The 19,824-nt window shown below is 39.4% G+C and overlaps 1 protein-coding gene across 2 annotated transcripts in view; it reads right to left on the bottom strand.

Annotated features, from left to right (window-relative positions):
• The window catches only part of EIF2AK3 (eukaryotic translation initiation factor 2 alpha kinase 3), a 69,200-nt gene that overhangs the window by 29,825 nt on the left and 19,551 nt on the right, over nucleotides 1–19,824 (bottom strand). For both annotated transcript variants that reach the window (XM_040496803.1, XM_040496804.1), the window contains exons 3-8: nucleotides 8,159–8,353; nucleotides 6,061–6,191; nucleotides 3,827–4,061; nucleotides 2,495–2,657; nucleotides 1,032–1,172; nucleotides 204–326 (exon numbers count right to left, since the gene is read on the bottom strand). In XM_040496803.1, coding sequence (XP_040352737.1) covers nucleotides 204–326; nucleotides 1,032–1,172; nucleotides 2,495–2,657; nucleotides 3,827–4,061; nucleotides 6,061–6,191; nucleotides 8,159–8,353 — 988 coding nt within the window. The remainder of the gene's footprint in view (nucleotides 1–203; nucleotides 327–1,031; nucleotides 1,173–2,494; nucleotides 2,658–3,826; nucleotides 4,062–6,060; nucleotides 6,192–8,158; nucleotides 8,354–19,824) is intronic.

Raw genomic sequence — 19,824 nt, 5'->3', positions numbered from 1 at the left:
GGGCAAAACTGGGATTTGAACCCTAACAATCTAACTACGGAACCCGTATCCTTGGCCACCATTCACACTATGCCTCCCAAGATATTTTATTTTCTACCTTCCAATGACTACCTTTCATTTGAATTGCAACCATTCATTTCAAAGGAATAAATAAATGCAAAGAAACACCTCAGCATTTTCAATGCAAGCTTCCTCACACTCACCATATGGGTATTGCAAGATTGAAAGCGCACCGTTGCTGTACTCTTCATGAGAAAACTTATCGTTGCTAAGACATTTGTCGAATTCATCAGACCCTACCAAGACAGGAGTTCTGGACGGGGAATCTGAAAGAAAATGGTAAAATCTTACATGTTAAGGCTTCAGGGAAATTGCGTGAACCTCATTCATTCCAAACACAGATATTCAGCCACAAATATGTTAAGTCACAAAATGTTCAAATATGTTAAGTCACACAAATGGCTCAAAGGTCTTTCCCCCCCGAAAAGCACAGCCTTGTAGAGAAGCTGAGTCATTTAAACAAGTAATTAAAATAGGATGTGATGTATGTGATAAAAAACTACACAAGCTACAGAAAGATAACTGAAGGAAGTAGGTGGTCTAATATCTGCATTCAACTCATTTAAGTGTCTCATAGAATATGCTGTAATAACCAGATAATGTCTCATAAGTATTCTTCACTTGATCTTAGCCAAAAGGCCGAGAAGCAATTTTTCATAAATATTCTTAGCGTAAATATGTTAAAAGCTAAATGATACTCAGTCACAGTCAGTGAATGGTTAAGAATATTTCTCTGTTGTCTGGAGAAATATCTTGGTAACAACTGATTTCTCTAGAAGCAGCTGTTATTTCAATGAAATCATGTAAAAGATCATTAAAATTCACTGACATCTCAAATGCCTTCCTAGTTTGTCAGAAAATAGAGTACCTATGAGTTGTAATCTCTGTGCTATTCAATACCAGGACAAAGACAGTCATGATTAGGCCTCTGAACACCTCACTAATATTACAAAAGTTCCTAATTCACTTACGAATTAAGGGCTTCCATTTGATTGTTGGCAAAGGAACAATTGCATATTCATTATTGACAGATTCCAAGGCCTTGGGACTTGTAGGAAACTTTTCTGAAATTCTGACTGATGACTGCAGATACAGCTGACCTCTGTACATTCCTGAGTCAATGAAAACAGTATCAATTATGTTTAGAATAAAGCACCAAGGATTTTTTTCAAAAAGGGTCATTTTGATTTAATAAAATTAGATTAATTCCAGGTATTTCTTTATGTGCTACAAAATGCTTTTCAAAGAAGAATCAAGCCCGAAGCACTCAAATGTGACCCAAACAAAAATAGGGGCGGAAAGTTATATATAAGTTACAATGTTTCTCACTGAATAATAATTTTCAGCAATTACTGGAAAACTCTTCTAGTAGGGAAGTTCAAGGCAATTAATCCAGATGCAAATACAAACGTAGAAAGTTTTAGACTCTGAGGATATATGAGTAATTCACAACATACTGTATGATGGCAACACTTCTTTCTTTTTTTAAAGTTTTTTTCTCTCTTTTTTTTAATGTTTATTTTTGAGAGAGCGAGCACATATGCATGCACACGTGCACTCGAATGGGGGAGAGGCAGAGAAAGAGAGGGACAGAGGATCCAAAGCAGGGTCTGTGCTGACAGCAGAGAGCCCAAGCCGGGGCTTGAACCCACGAACCATGAGATCATGACCTGAGTCAAAGTCAGACACTTAACCAACTGACCACCCAGGAGCCCCAGCAACATTTCTAAGCCTTTTTTTTTTTTTTTTTTAATGTTTATTTATTTTTGAGAGAGAGAGACAGAGTGCAAGCAGGGGAGGGGAAGAGAGACAGGGAGACACAGAATCTGAAGTAGGCTCCGGGCTCTGAGCTGTCAGCACAGAACTCAACATGGGGCTCAAACTCACAGACCGGACTGCGAGATCATGACCTGAGCCTAAGTCAGACGCTTGACTGACTGAGCTGCCCAGGTACCCCTCTAAGCCTTTCTGATATAGGTCTCAGAGGAAAAGAATATGCCATGGTAATTGAAAGTTTCAGAATTGGATAAATGGATGGGGCACCTGTGGCTCGGTCAGTTCAACGTCCGACTTCGATTCAGGTCATGATTTCATGGTTCGTGAATTTGAGTCCCACATTGGGCTCTGTGCTGATAGTGCGGAGCCTGCTTGGATCATCTGTCTCCCTCTCTCTCTGCCCCTTCCCCACTCATGCTCACTCGCTCTCTCTCTCCCCCAAGAATAAACATTAAAAAATCAAAAAAAAAAAAAGAAGTGGATAAATGGAAAAAAACAGGAATGTAAATCAAAGTATAAATCTTAAGGGCAACCTAAGCCAGAGACTGTATTTAGGAATTACAACTACTATAGGCACCGCTGAAGTAGAAAGGAATGATGTAGGAATAAAACCTAAACGTCAGTATGTCCTGTCACTAGATAAGAGACATCTACTCACCCAAGTAAACGCTGTTTTCTGTGGCTCCTCGAGCAGCTTCTACAATGTCTTCTTCATCTTCTAAAACCTCATCATTAGATGCATAACTTGTATCATCAAAAAGACTGATGGGAATGACTTTTCCGTCCTTAACCAACCAGGCAGATGCAATGGGAGTACAAAACTGAACAAAAATGGACAAGAAATTTTATAGAATTTCAAGCAGTATTTACATAATTCAACTCCTAAAATGACATTTAAAAATCACAATTGTAAAAATTTTTCCAGCTTATGAGGTATAATCGACAAATAAAAAATGTATATATTTACAGTATACAATGCCATATTTTGATACAGTATATACACTGTGAGACGATTAGCACAATCAAGCTAATTAACATATCCATCGCCTCACATCATTATTTTCGCGTCAACATTTGAAATCTACCCTCATTTCACAACATATACATATATCAAATCATCACACTGTGTAGCTCAAATGTACATAGTTTTTATTCATCAATTATACCTCAACAAAGAAAAAAAATTGTTTTAATCTACCCTCAGCAAATTTCAAGTATATAGTACCATTAACTATAGTCACCACACTGTACATTACATCCACAGAACATATTCATCCTGCATAACCGAAACTCCGTACTCTTTGACCAACATCTCTCGATTTCTCCTGCTCCCCAGCCCCTGGCAACTACCATTCTACTCTCTGCTCTGTGTGTTCAGCTTTTAAAATTCCACATGCAGGAGATCATGCACTGTTTACCTTTCTGGGCCTGGCTTATTTCACTTAGCATAATGTCCTCCAGGTTCATCCACGATTTCACAAGTGACAGGATCTCCCCCCCTTAAGGCTGAATAATAGCTCACTGCGTATATACACGCACCCCATTTTCCTTACCCATGCCTTACTATGGACGCTTAGACTGCGTCTCTATCTTGGTTATTGTGAATAATGGTGCGCTGAACATGGCAGTGCGGATATCTCTTCGAGATATTGATTTCACTTCCTTTGAATATATTCAGAAATAGGATTGTTGGATCATATGGTAGTGTTCTTTTTAATTTTTCAAAGCCCCTCCGTGCTGTCTTCCATACGGCTGTGCCCATTTACGCTCTCAGCAGCAGCGCACGAGACTGCGAACACCCTCACCAGCACTTGTTTTCTGTAGCCTTTTTCAGAGTAGCCATCCTAACAGGTGTAGAGCCGCACATTTCTTAGGGCAGAGAGAACAGGCTGAGAATCTAAAATGAGAGATATTTCCCTCTACCCGATAAGTTTGGTCAAACTGGGAAAGGAAAACAACGTATTTATAAATTCTCGGTGGGTTTAGGTACCTGGTATTCCCATTCCAGATGTCCTCCCTTCTTATTAAACGCCATAACCTTCCAGTCTGCAACCGACACCTTTATCACTGTGTCCATCATGGCAGCTTCCTGTTCTTCCACATCTGAAATAATTTTAGACCCTTCTTTGTTCCCACTGGGCTTTAAGGTGCTTTCAATAAATCCGGCTCTAGTTTCCATGTCTGGAATATACCGAAGTTCAAAGTGGCCAACACTGAAATTCCACCTTAAATTTACAAAGGTTTGTTTTAGAAATTTACACTTAAGGAAAGGGATCAAATCATAAAGAACTGTTCCAGATTCAAGAAGCAAACACTAAAATTTTGTGAGGAGACAAAGAATAACTCAACACAATTTTCTGGGAGTGCTTTGCTGATTTATGCCACAAGAGGGCATCACCTTGTCCTGATCTGTTAGAAACCTGGGATCTGAGTTGTAAACTGACAATGGCTATGGGACAGATTTTCTCTCAAAAATTAACAAATGTTCACATTTCCAAATCAGAGCGATTTTCTCAACACACACCAAAGTTACCTTAAAATGAGGCCAGCAGCAGTGTGCTTTGTCAATTAAATTAAAGCCTGGGCACATTTCATTCAAGTGCAGAGAAATTAATTCGTCCCAATAAATCAATGTACACAGCAAGATAAATGCATCGGTTTTGTATTTATATGAAAACATAGCCCCAAAAGGCAATGTAATTCAGTGTACCAAGACTGAAGGTCATACCACCTCAGCTCCAATCTCAAATCTCTCCCGAGATCTGTCAAGTCATTGAACCTTTCCTGAATTTCAGTGTCCTCATCCATAAAGTGGCAGTAACAATGTTTCTTCTACAATTAATACACAGATCACTTAACTTTTGACAGTATAATGACTTGTCACTGAGATAGAAAATGACCTAATAATCCTGACATCTATTAAAAAATAAACTTAAGGAACATGGATCTTAGACCCCGGACTCTTCTTATTTTGGTAACTCAAAATTCTGTTGAGATGGACATCTGTTCCTGTTGGTGGCTGGACACCCAGCAAGCACTCAAACACTTAAGGAAACGAAATCCCAGGGGCGCCTGGGTGGCTGTCAGCACAGTCCGCTTTGGATCCTCTCTGTCTCCCTCTCCCTACCCCTCCCCTGCCTGCTGTCTCTCTCCCTCAAAAATAAATAAACATTAAAAACATTTTTTAAAAAAAGGAAACAAAATCCCATCAGGAAAAAGAAGGTCAGATTGCCAGCAGATGCAAAGCCCTACTCACAGTCCAGTGAACATAGAAATACATTCTTAACTGATTTTAAGAAAACAGGAAAGGAAGCTGAATTATATTGCATCACATTAGATAATATCTGAAAATCTGGTTCACTTTCAAAAGATAAAGATGAGATCTCAAATTATTTTTACTACAGAGGCAAGTTAAAATTTAAATATTAGGTAGGTTAAAAAAAAAAATCAAGCATGTGATTTAGGACCAACATAAGTAATCCAACCATCTTGGTTCTTAATCCCATATTTAAATGTAAAAATTACATAAGGAACTCATTATTTGAAAAGGGAAACAAAAAGGCATTTGACCAAATGAATTATACTTCAACGCTTTAAGAAAATAGACAAAAATGTTATTTTAAAATTGGGTTGTCAAACACACTATGAAACTACTGACTAGAGAGAACTACAGGGTCAAAGAGGCCCAAGTTGAAATAAAGTGCATTAACTTTGTCTTAAGAGCTTTTCACTGATCTGTATGATCAGTGAGGTTGCTACATTGATTGTATGGGCCTTCCTCTGGTTATCATCTCCATAAGCATATGGTGGGAGTCTCAATTCAGGATTTGTTAAAAACCTCGAGACCATTTATATTTATTTATTTATTTTTAAATGTTTATTTTTGAGAGAGGGGGCACGTGTTTTGCGCACAGGGGAGGGCCAGAGAGAGAGGGGGACAGAGGATTGGAAGCAGGTTCTGCGCTGACAGCAGAGAGCCCGATGTGGGGCTCGAACCCACAAACCGTGAGATCATGCCTGAGCCGGAGTCAGATGCTTAACCGACCAAGCCACCCAGGTGGCCCCCATGAGGCCATTTTTAATTTAGGGCCTACATTTCTCTTAAAAGAGCTGTGTGTTTTTCGGGCAAGAAAATAGTTCAGGAAATTTCCATAAAGAAAAAAATCTGATAAATTTGGGTTTTGCTGAACTAATGATCAACAGCCACATGATCTGAATACATACTTCTCATTGCCACTGCGAGGTCCAACAGCTCTAACAGTTTTCTGGGAGCGCTGCAGAAGCAGGATGTCTTCTTGTTCCATTTCATCATTATCCCACTGGCGACAACCCAAAGCTGAGCAGATATACCTCACCTGAAAAGACAGATAGAAATTCTGTAAAGAATACATAAGTTACAGGAGATCGGAGATATTAAAAGAATCTATATAATTTATAAAAAAATTGTGGGGATCTGTAATACCCAAGTATTAAGAAACATCGGTTAGGCTACCAATTCCAAAAATGAGTTACTTAGAACTACAAAAGAAACAATAAATATTTCTGGAATTATTAAGGGAAAATCCTTATTTTAAGGATTTAGATAATTTTAGTTTTATTTGGGGGATTTTCAAGGATGATACACGAGAAGACATAAACGGTTGTGATCTCTTAGCAATAATTTCATTAACAAAAGTCCAGGTGTATTAAAAAAAATTGGCCTCAGAGTTCCATATGATGGAAGAATTTGGTTTTTAAAGACGTAAATCTCTTTTAGTAGCCATACTATTTAAAAGTACCTCCTTCAGGGGCGCCTGGGTGGCGCAGTCGGTTAAGCGTCCGACTTCAGCCAGGTCACGATCTCGCGGTCCGTGAGTTCGAGCCCCGTGTCGGGCTCTGGGCTGATGGCTCAGAGCCTGGAGCCTGTTTCCCATTCTGTGTCTCCCTCTCTCTCTGCCCCTCCCCCGTTCATGCTCTGTCTCTCTCTGTCCCAAAAATAAAATAAACGTTGAAAAAAAAAATTAAAAAAAAAAAAAAAAGTACCTCCTTCAAACCTTCATTAGAAAAACAAAGAAGGACTCTCAGTATGATCTGAGCTAAAATCTTCACAGAAAGAAGCACATGTGCTAGAATACCCGAATTTTGCAGCAGCACATCAAATAGAGAACCAGACAATAGGGGTCAATTCCACTGTCACAGAGATGAGAATACTGAAGGAGATAGAGGGTCACAAGGCCTCCTCAGTACAAAGCAGATGTGGGTAGTGGAGAAGGCAGAAAAGCATCTGCAAGAGCAAGAGGGGGCTATGGGCCTAACACTTAAGTAAGGAATCGTTAACGTGTGAGAAAGTCAAGGGGCAAAAGGTCATTTTTTCTCTTCTTCCTTGTTCTAGTCTTAAGTCTATATACAAAATATTCACATATCAAGGTTAAGAGTTAAAAAAAAAAGATTTTTACCTTTCTTTAAAAAATCAATTTTTTTAATGTTTATTTATTTTTGAAGGAAAGAGAGACAGAGCATAAGCCCATAAGGGGCAGAGAGAGAGGGAGACACAGAATCCGAAACAGGCTCCAGGCTCTGAGCAGTCAGCACAGAGCCCGACGCGGGGCTCGAACTCACTAACTGTGAGATCATGACCTGAGCCGGAAGTCAGACACTTAACTGACTGAGCCTCCCAGGCATCCCAAGACTTTTACCTTTCTAAAAAGGATGTATTTAATTAGTTACTCCTAATAAGAGATTTATATTGTAAGACCAATCTTAGAAGCAGATGATGGTTATATCCTGAAACCTAACATTAGAGAGAGTCTGGGTCTTAATGGTATAACTTTTTCTGCACACAGACCTAAGTCAAATTGAACCTTGGAAATTTCTTAACTTTTAAAGTTTCAAGTTTTCTCATCTGTAAAATAAACACAACTTTCCTCTTGGATTACAGGATCAAACTAGATAAGTAAGTAGTAATTATTCTTATTGGGATTATTATTAATATTTGGAGGGTTCTTCATCTGTCCAAATGGAAACAAGAATGTGTGACCTCTAGGAACATCATGAAGATTTCAATATAATGTATGAAAAACACAACTGACACACACTAGACCTTATTGATTTGTTCTCTTCCTCCTGCTTTTCCTGGCTCTGCTGTTTATTCTGTTGTCTCGGATACATTTAGTTTTCTTAATAATATTTTGCCCTTTCTACTTTGTAATTCATTTATTCAAACAAATAATATCCTCAGGGAAAAATAATAAACCTCAGCCAGTAATAGTATAGCTTATTAAGTTATTTCCTCTCGCCCTATTTATTCTGATTCCTCCCCAAATAATCCAACATTTTCACTCACCTTTCCACTATATGCACTGAGTCCGTAGGTAGTGAGAGACTTTCCTCCAACCAAAACAACATCGTCTCCAAATTTATAAGAAGATTCAAGAAGCGATTCAACTGTAAAAGGAACAGTTTCCATGCTCTCACGGTCCCGGTCCCACTGAAAGAGGTCTCCATCCAGGGAAGGAATGATCATCTTATTCCCAAATACCTAAAACAGAAGGCAAAATTTTAAAAAATATTTTTTATTTTAATGTTTATTTATTTTTGAGAGAGAGAGTGCAAGCGAGGGAGGGACAGAGAGGGAGACACAGAATCCGAAGCAGGCTCCAGGCTCTGAGCTGTCAGCACGGAGCCCAATATGGGACTCGAATGCACGAACTGCGAGATCATGACCTGAGCTGATGTCGGCCACTTAACCGACTGAGCCACCCAGGCGCCCCCAAAACAGAAGGTAAATTTTAAAAGGGATCATAACTTTACAAGTAGTGACAAAGAGCTGGAGTCTTGAGCCTGATGTTCTCTAGCCTCCTTCTGAGCAGCATGTGGAGAGGCACAATTTATCAACCAAGAGCAATGTAAAAAGAGCTGCCAATCTCTCCTGGGGTCTACGCGTAACACTCTAGCACGGTTTTCTCAAACTCTGTTTGTGATGGGTGTCCCATAATGATACATGAGCTACCAAAAGAGTTTTGTGATCAAGTGAATTCAAGGAGAGGTTACAGCAATTCATATGCTAATATACAATACGTTTTTCTAGCAAACAGATAGTATATGCGGTATTTTCCAGACCTGTTTTATCCAGGGCAATTACTACCATAGGCTCAGATCCACGGAACACAGGTCAATTCAAGCAGTATCCCATCTTTTATTTATGTTCTCAAATCTGCTATGACCCGGAACCCTGGTAACAAAGCTTACTGATTTTATGCTCTTAGTTGTCCTTCCTTCTTTTAACAATGTGTATGGAGAGCCTACTATGAGCTGGGCATGAGTATGTTGCTTGGGGAGAGACCGCTGAGCAAAACAAATTAAAAAAAAAAAAAAATCGCTGCCCTGTGGAGTTCAAACTCTGGTGTCAGGAGACAAACGACATAATGAATAATCACAGTATATGAGGTGATAAATAACACAGGAAAAAATAGAACAAGATAAAGGGAGACTAGAAATGTGTGTGGGAGGGGAGGGGGACTGTCAACAGGGAGCACAGGGTAGACCCTACTGAGAAAGTAACATGTGAGCAAAATCTAAACTTGGGCCAGTTAACCATGCTGACATCTGGGGAATAGCCTTTGCAAAGGCCATAAGGTGGAAGCACGCCCTCCACTTTGGAGGAAGCACAAGGAAGATGGACAGGCTATAGCGGGAAGGACCGAGGCATGGAGAGCAGGCTGAAGCCAAGAGATGTGATGGCTCCAATTAGGTTGATAGCACCAGAGGTACTGCAGGGTGTCAGATCTGGAAGGCCAAGCCCAGAGGAGCTCATGGGGGATTCCCTGTATAGTATAAGCAAAAGAAAAGAGTTCAGGGTAACTGTAAAGGTTTTGGCTATGAACACCTTGTTTCTGGAGAATGGGTATTAGTGCATGGCTTTGTGACACTGACCTTTCGGTATTTAAAATATATACGATTTGACTTAACTTCAGCTAAGGACAACACTGTTTTCCTGATCATCCAGGCCCAAAACTTTAGAAAAAGAGAATATAAAAGAAGTATGGGTTTAATCAACAAAAAAAAAAATTGCAAATAAAATGTTGACCTTAACTTTTTTCTAACAAAATTTCTCTTTGTATTTCTTTGTTCCTCAATCCTATCATTAAAGAGATACTTACTTGAAAATGCCCATACTGTCACTAAAAGTGCTCACACATCCTCCCTCCCTTCTAGCTCAGCCCCACACCCTGGGATTCTAAAGGGCTGGTAGAAAACCACTATTCTAATCTACTTCTCTCTTTCATTTCCTAGTTCAAATCCTTGTACCTCCTGCCTGAACTATTATAACAGCCTCTTTACAGTTCTTAACTGGCAATTTCCTCAATCTAAACTCTACCTATCTTCTAGATTAATCTCTGAGTCAGAGTTAAGCTTGTTATGACATTATTCAAAAATCTTCAACAGTTCTGTATTATCTTATAAAGACCCCAAATCCTAAATCTGATATTCAAAGTTCTCTAAACATGACCTCAAACAACCTTTGCTTCCTCCTTGTCTTCTACTATTCCCTACATGGGCAGAAATTGGGCATCAACACTTAAGCATAATTGTTACTGTTACTGTTTCAGTTATGTCATTGTCAATGTCATTTCTTCTTCCTGGAACACCTTCCTGTACCAAAAATGCCCACTGAAATCCTATCTGGCCTTCAAGTTAGCTTCATTTATGTTTTTGCTTTGAAAACCAAGAAAATTTTAGCAATGTAAGATTGCTGACAAAAAACTGCCCATTCCTTAGTACTGTACCTTGCTTTCTGCTCTATGAGCTGAGACAGCACTACATTCTCAAGAACTGTTTATTGTACCTCTAAGAAATACTTAACTCATATGCTAATGCTTCTACGTTTATGTTTACAACGTGTATACAGTGGCTGTGAAAGCAATACACCCAAACCTAGTGCCTGGGTTGTGTTATCCAATTCTACTTCCCACCAAAGGAATCAAGGCTCCTCAGAGAAATGTCTGATTCCAAGGGCTGGGGCAGGGTAGGCACAAGATGAGACTTTAGAATCTTATTATTCTAGAGAGTAAGGATATGTTCAAACCAGATAGAAGTATACCATTCACCAAATCTGGTCACTGAGCAATTTAAGGACCAAAATAATTGAGTACTGAATTATAATGTACTGAAGAAGAAAACAAAAAGAACTCGTGAGTCCATACTGATAACAAATAGATAAATAATACATGGGGGAGAAGGGAGGGCTGTTACTGCAATAAAATGCTAAGTGTCTACTGGCAAATATGACGGGAGGGGTGAAGTTAGAAAAATTAGCATTTTGCAACCATCACAGTAAAGACTGCATCAAGCAAAATTCAGCAATGGTGTTAAGTCTAAGAAGGTGGAAATTGTGATGAGGAGTAGGATATTTGCATGGTCTTAAAGTGTCTCCCCACGGACTGCTTATTAGTTACAAGAAACTAAAAATAGAAACAAAAGCAAAAAAACTCCAATAATTATAGAGTGGAGAATTTAGATAATACCTTGACCAGATGATCAAAATTAACATCATCAATAAGTGACAGATGTGATTCCCTAGGAGAGGACACATCACCTACTCAGTATTCTAAGCCAAGAATGTACAATCTAAATAACCAGGAAGCACTGGATAAGCACAAAATGAAGAAATGTCTATTTTTTTAAATAAAAGGGCAGAGAGACTGTTTTCTTCAAAAATATCAATGTCAGAAAAGACAAAGTCTGTAGAAAAATCTAGATTAAGAGAGTCTAATGGGACAAATAAATGAACTACCTGACCCTAGACCAGAGGCTACACTAGAGGTAAAGGACACTATAAAAGACATCACAGGTATCTTTCGGAGATATTGTGGGTTTGATTCTACACCACCTCAATAAAACAAGTCAAATGAACTTTTGGTCTTTCAGTGCCAATAAAAGCTATGTTCACATTGTACTGTAGTTTACTAGGTATGTAATAGCATTATGTCTAAAAAATAACATAATACCTTAATTAAAAAATACTTTATTGCTAAAAAATGCTAACCATCATATAAGCTTTCAGCTAGTCACAGTCACTGATCACAGAACACCATAACAAATACATGACAACGTTTGAAATATTGCAAGAATTACCAGTGGTGACACAGAGACACGAAGTGAGCAAATGCTGTTGGAAAAACGGTGCCGACAGACTTGCTCAATGCAGGGTTGCCGCAAACCTGCGATTTGTAAAAACAGTATCTGTAAAATACAGTAAATGAGGTATGCCTGTACTAGGTCAACTGATAAAACTGAAAAATACAGACATTAGATTAAAGTATCGACATAACTTTACGAAGTTGATAACTATGCTGTGATTATGTAAGAGAATATCTCTATCAGGAATACAAGTGAAGCATTTAGAACAAAAGGCCATGATGGATAGCTGATTTATCTCTACACGTTTTAGGGGGGGAAAAGTGTGTAGGAGGGGTGGGGGAGGAAAAAAGAGAGAAAGAGAGACAACTGAAATGATAAAGCAAACAAGATTTGGGGTAAGTGAATCTGGGTATATAAAGGTTGGCCCTTTCTTTTTATTGTTATCATTTTTATTCGTGCAACTTTTTGTAGTTGGAAATTATTTCTAAAGAAGAGGTCAAAAAGAAAAGAAAGGTAATAAAATCTTGCAGGAGCTCTGTAATTAAACTCAGAGGGCGATACCATTAGCAAAGGTTCATCTTGATTCTGGGTATTTAAAGATCTCCAACTCTTACTCTTTATTGACAAACATTTGATTTTAAATAAATTCCTGAATGGCACCAGTATGTATACCACCTCATATGACCTCAGAGTTTTCACATTACTATTTTATCCATTTTTTTTTTAAGTGTGTTTATTTTGAGAGAGAGCAAAGACACGGGTGTGCGTGTGACTAGGGGAGGGGCAGAGAAAGAGGGAGAGAGAATCCCAAGCAGGCTCCTCACTCACTGCCAGCACAGACCCTGACATGGGGCTCGAACCCAAAACCGTGAGATCATGACCTGACCCAAAATCAAGAGTCAGACGCTTAACCGACCAAGCCACCCAGGCACCCCTATTCTTTGCTTTCTTATTTTAGTTTTTAAAAATTAAAACTTTCCTTTTTATCTTTTGTAGAATGTCCAACTTGAAGTTGTCATTAAGAGCGGATTTAGGTCATTAGTATACATACCCTATAAAAACAATATGTAGGCAATATGATCTCCCATTCTCCCATTTTGAATTACCTATCAGTTAGAAAATCAAGTATTTACTGTTGTCTCCCTTTCGTATTATGTTAGGTATTCTCTATCCTATTTACTAGAATAGTAAATTCAGATTATGATAAAGTTAAAAAATGGGTAGTTCGGTCGTCTGGTCAAGTCAACAGCAGCACCAGTTAAGGACAAACAGGGAAAGCAGGTGTGCATCACTACAAGAAAGAGGAAGAGGGGCTAGAAGGTCTGTAGTAAACAGATAACACTTATTTTGACTTGTTTCCTCTGCCATTAACAACCTCTTTTCTCCTAAAACACTAGCAGATCCTTAAGAAACACAATGGCTCCTCAGTGCAAAAAATCAAAAACTAAAAAACCGCTAACAAAAAACTGCCCAACTAATACAGATTAAAATTCGTTTCTGTTTTAAAGATGATCTATATATATGCCTCCAAATGTAAAAGAAAACAAACATCCTGCTATTAAAAATATGGTTTAGGGGCGCCGGGTGGCTCAGTGGGTTGTGTCTGACTTCGGCTCAGGTCATGATCTCACAGCTTATGAGTTCGAACCCTGCATCCAGCTCTGTGCTGACAGCTCAGAGCCTGGAGCCTGCTTCGGATTCTGTGTCTCCCTCTCTCTCTCTGCCCCTCCCCTGATCATGTGCACTCTCGCTCTCTCAAAAATAAATAAACATAAAAAAAATCTTTAAAAAATATGGTTTAGTGCTCGCTTTGGCAGCACATATACTAAAAAAATTATACACATATATACATATATATATGGTTTAAACAACCAAGAAGATTTGAGGTGATTGACCATATTGAGAAGAACTGCCTTATTTTAAAAGTTAGACGTTCAACAGCATTAACTCAGTGAGAAAAGTGCAAAACCCAAAACAACAACAAAAAGCATTCTATGATTCAGGACATCATGTCGTATTTCTAGATCGTGATTTTAAAAGCTCACTTTGAAAGAGCTGCTCTTCACTAATTGGCTGCTGATGAGTCATACCCATGGCCGCTAACCTTTGCACTGATCTTTGTAGAGTCTTTCAGGCTGCATATGTGAAAGCAGATGGTGCTTTTCCTTGAGAGCCACAAGAAATGATGTATGCATGCGGTTCAGGTAGTAAGATGACATCACCCCTCACAAGAGCATTACCTCACCCTCCCAGCATAGGAATGAGTCACTCGATAGTCAGCTGCAAATCTCTTGGTAGAAAAAAATGTAGGTTACGGTGATGCATTTTTACATCCCACTGATTCGTCTCTGCAAGCAGCTATTTGTTCTGATTCGCTGCTCTGCTTCTCACACTAATTGCGTGACTTGCTTCCTCCATCAGTCACTTTTTAAAAATATAAATTCTTGTTGTTTTATGGTTTCCAACCCCCCCCCCATTTGTTTTTTCCTGTGCATAATTTTAAAATGAAAGGTTGTCACACTGGTGGGCAAACTCAGTACCGAAGAGCCAATCAAGATCTTTATCCATGCAATCGCAAAGCAGTAGGGTGAAATAATTCAATTTCTATTTCTGAACAAAACCTAAATGGCATAATGAATACCAGTGGCACATGTAATCAGGGAGTGCTATTTGAAATCAGAATGTGAAAATAAGAATTCCATTTCCAAGTGACAGGAGGAACTTCAACCGAGAAAAATGTAGGAAGTGCTACTACTCCAACGAATATAACCAGAAATAAAAACAAAAATTCTTCTAATTATATAAAATATATTTTTTAATTTGGTTCTTCCTTCTTTTTCTAGGTACCACGCACCCACCACCGCCACGGACACATATATTTTCTGGGGTACATTCAACTTTAACTTATTCTGAACATTTTGAAACATGTAAAATAGAAAGAGACTAATAACCCCCCATGTATCTATCACCCAGTTTCAACAATTACCAAATTTTGCCAATTGTTTCGTCTGTTCCCCACCCACCCACTACATATACTTGTTTACTAGAATGATTTAAAGTAAATCCCAGACATCATGCCATTTCACCTACAAACATTTCAGTATTTTTTGCTGAGAAGTAACTACCCTGCCGATATCACATTTAACAGAATTGAGAGTAATCCCTTAAAATCATCTAATATTTAAATCTCCTTGACTGTCTCAAAGATGTACTATACAATTGGTTTGCTCCAACAAGGAACTCAAACTCCACATATTACATTTGATTCTTTTTTTTTTCCCCACAAGAACCCTTTAACTCCCTTTTTCATGCACTGATTTGCTTGAGACACCAGACTATTATTCATCCTATAGAATGTCCCACAGCCTGGAGTTTGCATGTCATTTAATTTGTTCTTTTGTTCCATTTTCTGAAAAGTGTGTGATTAGACCTGGTGCTTTGATCTGATGCAGGTTGGATTTTTTTGATAAGAGTACTTCATAGGTGGTGCTGCATACTTCCTATTATATTGAAGGCCAGCCAACCACAGCTTATAAACCAAATCTGACCCACTGCCTGTTTTTATCAGTAAAGCCTGATGGGAACACAGTCACACCTATTCATTTATGTACTGCTTTCTTACTACAACTACATAGACCATCTGGTCCACAAAGCCCAAGATATTTACTCTCTAGCCCTTTACAAAAAAATTTGCCAACCCCTGTGTTATGTCATATTTGTTACTATTATTCATCAGTAGATTTGGAGGAGTCAGCCTGACCCCTCCATTTTAAAGTGTTCAATCAACTTTTCACCATTTTAGTATCAACTGATGACCTATTATTTCAATAAAGGGAATAAAACAATGATTTCTAATTTCATATTCTTTCTGAATTTATTAGCAAGAACTTTCCCTCGTGTAGTTTTGGAAATGGGATTTACATGCACTATTACTTTCTCAAGTAGAGAACATTAAACACTTTCAAATCCAAAAAGTTGCATCCAGTGTGTTCCCTAACTCAGAAAGAGAGAAAAAGAACATGCTGGCCCTGAGAGCTACAAGAGCCAAGTCCCAAGTACAAGTTTAAGAAGCAATAAAGTGAAAAGGGAGGAGAGGGTAAGCAAAAGGGGTGATAAGAAGCATGTGGTAAGACTCAGGCTTATCAACAGTAGAGATAAGGAAGAATGAACACAGCCTGTAAGGGAAAAGGAAAAGGAAAAAACGATTCTAGAATATTCACTAAAAGGGCACACATCTCTGTCCCACCTCAAGAACTCCAAGCATCTCCAGAATAATGCAAGAGCTGATGCTTCTAATGATGACCTCAAGGACTAAAAAGATAAAATTCACGAAGACTGGGAAGATGTAAAATACATGAAAAACACTCCTTTGGAAGCGTTAACTTGTTGACTTTTTTTTGTTATATGGAAACCCCTTTTTCCCTGAACAATTCCTTTGCTGGCCATGCTAGCTGTTTTGCTAACCTAGGTAGGGAGACAACAGTAGGCATCCAACATATGAAATGGAGCCGGGCCCTCGGGGTGATGAATGCACCTCCTCCAGCCTCATTCCTGGGTCCCTGCCTTCGCCTACTGCTTGCTACGTGACCTTGGACAAAAATTAACACTGCACCGTTTTACAAAACTTCTCACGTTAACTGACTGCACTTGATCTGCAAATTCAGTCTCCCCAGCTGTTTTAAAAGGTGTGCCTTTTGGTTCCCAGACCACTGATGTTTCTACTGCTTTGGGGATCTACAGGCCTCCTGCTTTTCCCCACTCCTGTCCCTGTTCCCCCCAGTTCCTCTACAGTCAAAACAGAAAGGGATTTGGACACTCTCTAGAATTCAATTAAGACCAAAGGAGGATGTCGTGGTCAACGAGGAACAGGTACAGAGAGGAAGAGCAGGAGCGCGTTGACACGTGGTGAGTTCCCAGAGACTGAGAGGGCTCTCCAGGTAGAGATGTTAAGGAGGCATTTGCCTGAGTCGGTCTTCAGCTCAGAGGAGAGGTCTGAGCTGAAGAGAAAACTTAGAACTGCTACTGTCATGGGAACAGAGGCACAACCCCCTTGAAAGAGAGTAGGGTGAGAAGATGACCCACACCCAAACTTCTAGAATTCTAACATTTAAAAATCCCGGCAGAGTGATGAGTCAGGGGAGACTGAGAGAAAAAGGTGCCTCAAGTCTACTGGCTTTAGTAGGATTTTAGGGACTCTCCTGTTTTCTTCCAGGTTCTGTTAGTTGGTGTGAATACTTTACGAATGTTTATATATATAAATACTTCCCCAGTTTGAGATGACTGGATTGAAATACAAATGCCTCACCGAGACAACCTTCTGATTCATCAGAGTCTCACTGAAAGTCTCAAAGCAAAAAAGAATGTCAAGAAATGCTTTCCGTTTTGACTATGGAGGAATCTCTCCCACTTAAAATCCGTCAAGGGCTTCTGATGGCTCAGGATAAAATCCAAAATGTTCAACACAGCTTACTAGACCCAGTACGACCTGGCCCTGGCCCTGCTCAGCAGACTCATATCTGCGACTGCCCCCAACCCTTGTCTTTGCTGCCTTTCCTCTCCTTCTCTCAGCTCCTTGAGCACACTGTGATAATTCCCACCGCAAGGCCACCACATGGGCTACTGCCTCTCCCAGAGCAGTCTCTCCCCACCCCTCTGCCCATCTCTTGCCTGGACAGCTCCTTGTCCTCTTAGATCTCAGCTGTAAACTGAGATCCCTTCCGGGGAGACTTCTCCGGCCTCCTATCCAGGTAGGTCGGGCACCTTTGCGAAGGCTCTCTAGGTTCCACCCTTCCATGTGGCAGTTACCACAACTCAATTACATTACTTATGCTGTGATTATTTCATATCTGTCTCCCCAGCTGGCTCCACAAAGTGCCACATGAGTTCCACGAGGGTGAGGGTCTCATCTGTCCTGGGCACCGCTGTACCCCAGTGCACACCCTGTCAGGCTCCCATGGCACTAACGATAAGTTCTGTTTTGGATGTGTTAAGTTCAGGTACTTTGACTTTTCCACTAGGGATGTCTAAGAGGCAGTTAAGCGCTCACAATCTGCTGAGCAGCATGCAAAGTCTGCTACGTACATGATGTCTTTCAGCAATTATTCTGGATAAAGCACATTAAGAATTATGATTATTAGTACACAAAACACAAATACATTGGTAAGTACTGAAATATTTCAAAAAGCATGAAGCATCGGAAAGAGGGCAAGGAGAAGTCCAAAGATCTAGGGTTGAGTCTCAGCTTTACTACATCAGACACATCTCTGACCCGTTGTGAGCCCTAATTTTCTAATCTGAAAAACAGAGGCTAGTAAGAGTATTTATTTTACGAGGCTATGTAAGGCTGACATATGAATGGGTTTGGCATCACTTTGCAAACTACGAAGTACTAATCAAACAAGACTTGTTATGTAAACGTAATGCTATTTTGAACCTCTAATGTAATTCATGTGTGTATGCGTATATACGTATACTTATTAAAAGTGTTTAAAACAAAAATATAAACTCTTAATCTGAATACTTGTAAATTCATCCTGAACCTTCTTTTATTCTCTATAAATAAACTTCAGAAATAACTAAGGTTCATGAACACCAGATTTCAAAAGTTTCCAAAAAGCCTTTAGAATTTAAATAGCTGCTCCAAAAGTAAATTCACGGAGAAAGTAGAGAGCTTAATTATGCCATGTCAATTATTTCTTTCCCAATCCTGGATTTACAACCCCCATTTAAAAACAAAGCCTTGGGGGCGCCTGGGTGGCGCAGTCGGTTAAGCGTCCGACTTCAGCCAGGTCACGATCTCACGGTCTGTGAGTTCGAGCCCCGCGTCGGGCTCTGGGTTGATGGCTCATAGCCTGGAGCCTGTTTCCGATTCTGTGTCTCCCTCTCTCTCTGCCCCTCCCCCATTCATGCTCTGTCTCTCTCTGTCCCAAAAATAAATAAACGTTGAAAAAAAAAATTTTTTTTAAAAACAAAGCCTTGGGGGGCGCCTGGGTGGCTCAGTCAGTTGAGCGTCAGACTTTTGACTTCAGCTCAGTTCCTGATCCCGGGGTCTTGGGATAGAGCCTCGCGTCAGGCTCCATGCTAAGCACGGAGCCTGCTTAAGATTCTTTCTCTCTCTGGGCGTCTGGGTGGCTCAGTCAGGTAAGCATCCAACTCTTGATTTCAGCTCAGGTCATGATCTCACAGTTCACAGGTCCGAGCTCCATGTTGGGCTCTGCGTTGAAGGCACAGAGTCTGCTTGGGATTCTCCCTCTCCCCCTCTCTGCTTCTCTGTGTTCTTTCTCTCTCTCTCTCTCTCTCTCTCTCTCAAAAGTAAATAAACATTAAAAAAATAAGATTCTCTCTACCTCTACCCCTCTTCCCTGCTCTCTCTCTCAAATAAAAAAACAAAACCAAAAAACCAAAACCTCAAAACTAAATAAAGATGAATTCAATATAAGAATTAAATATATCAAACTGTTACCAGTCTTAAATTTACCAGAAATCTCTATCAACCCTAAAATTCTCTTTTATCACATAGACATTCTGAAGGACTGTAAAGTACTTTATTGATCACAAAGATGAACAATATTAAAGTTAACAGGCATATTTTTGTATATTTTAATTCTTCAAAAATGATATATATGGAACATAAAATGATAACTTTTAATAAACCAAAATGAGCAACCTACCAAATGACTAGGTACCAGAATTAAGTATTTGTGACTTTAAGAGAAAAAAAATGTTGAAGCATTGTGCTAAGGAAACACTTTTTTTTTTTTTCCCCCTGAAAATACTGAAATTGCTGTGATGGGGAAAATGGAGGAATCTTTTTTGCTGAAGGTGTTCTTGGGCATCGTACCTCACAGACTAAGGAAGGGGGCACGGTTA

This window comes from Herpailurus yagouaroundi, unplaced genomic scaffold (genome assembly GCF_014898765.1).
Source record: "Herpailurus yagouaroundi ecotype Mexico unplaced genomic scaffold, PumYag 188, whole genome shotgun sequence".
Lineage (NCBI taxonomy): Eukaryota > Metazoa > Chordata > Mammalia > Carnivora > Felidae > Herpailurus > Herpailurus yagouaroundi.
Note: the sequence above shows the minus strand (reverse complement) of the source record. Positions and strands in the feature narration are given on the sequence as shown.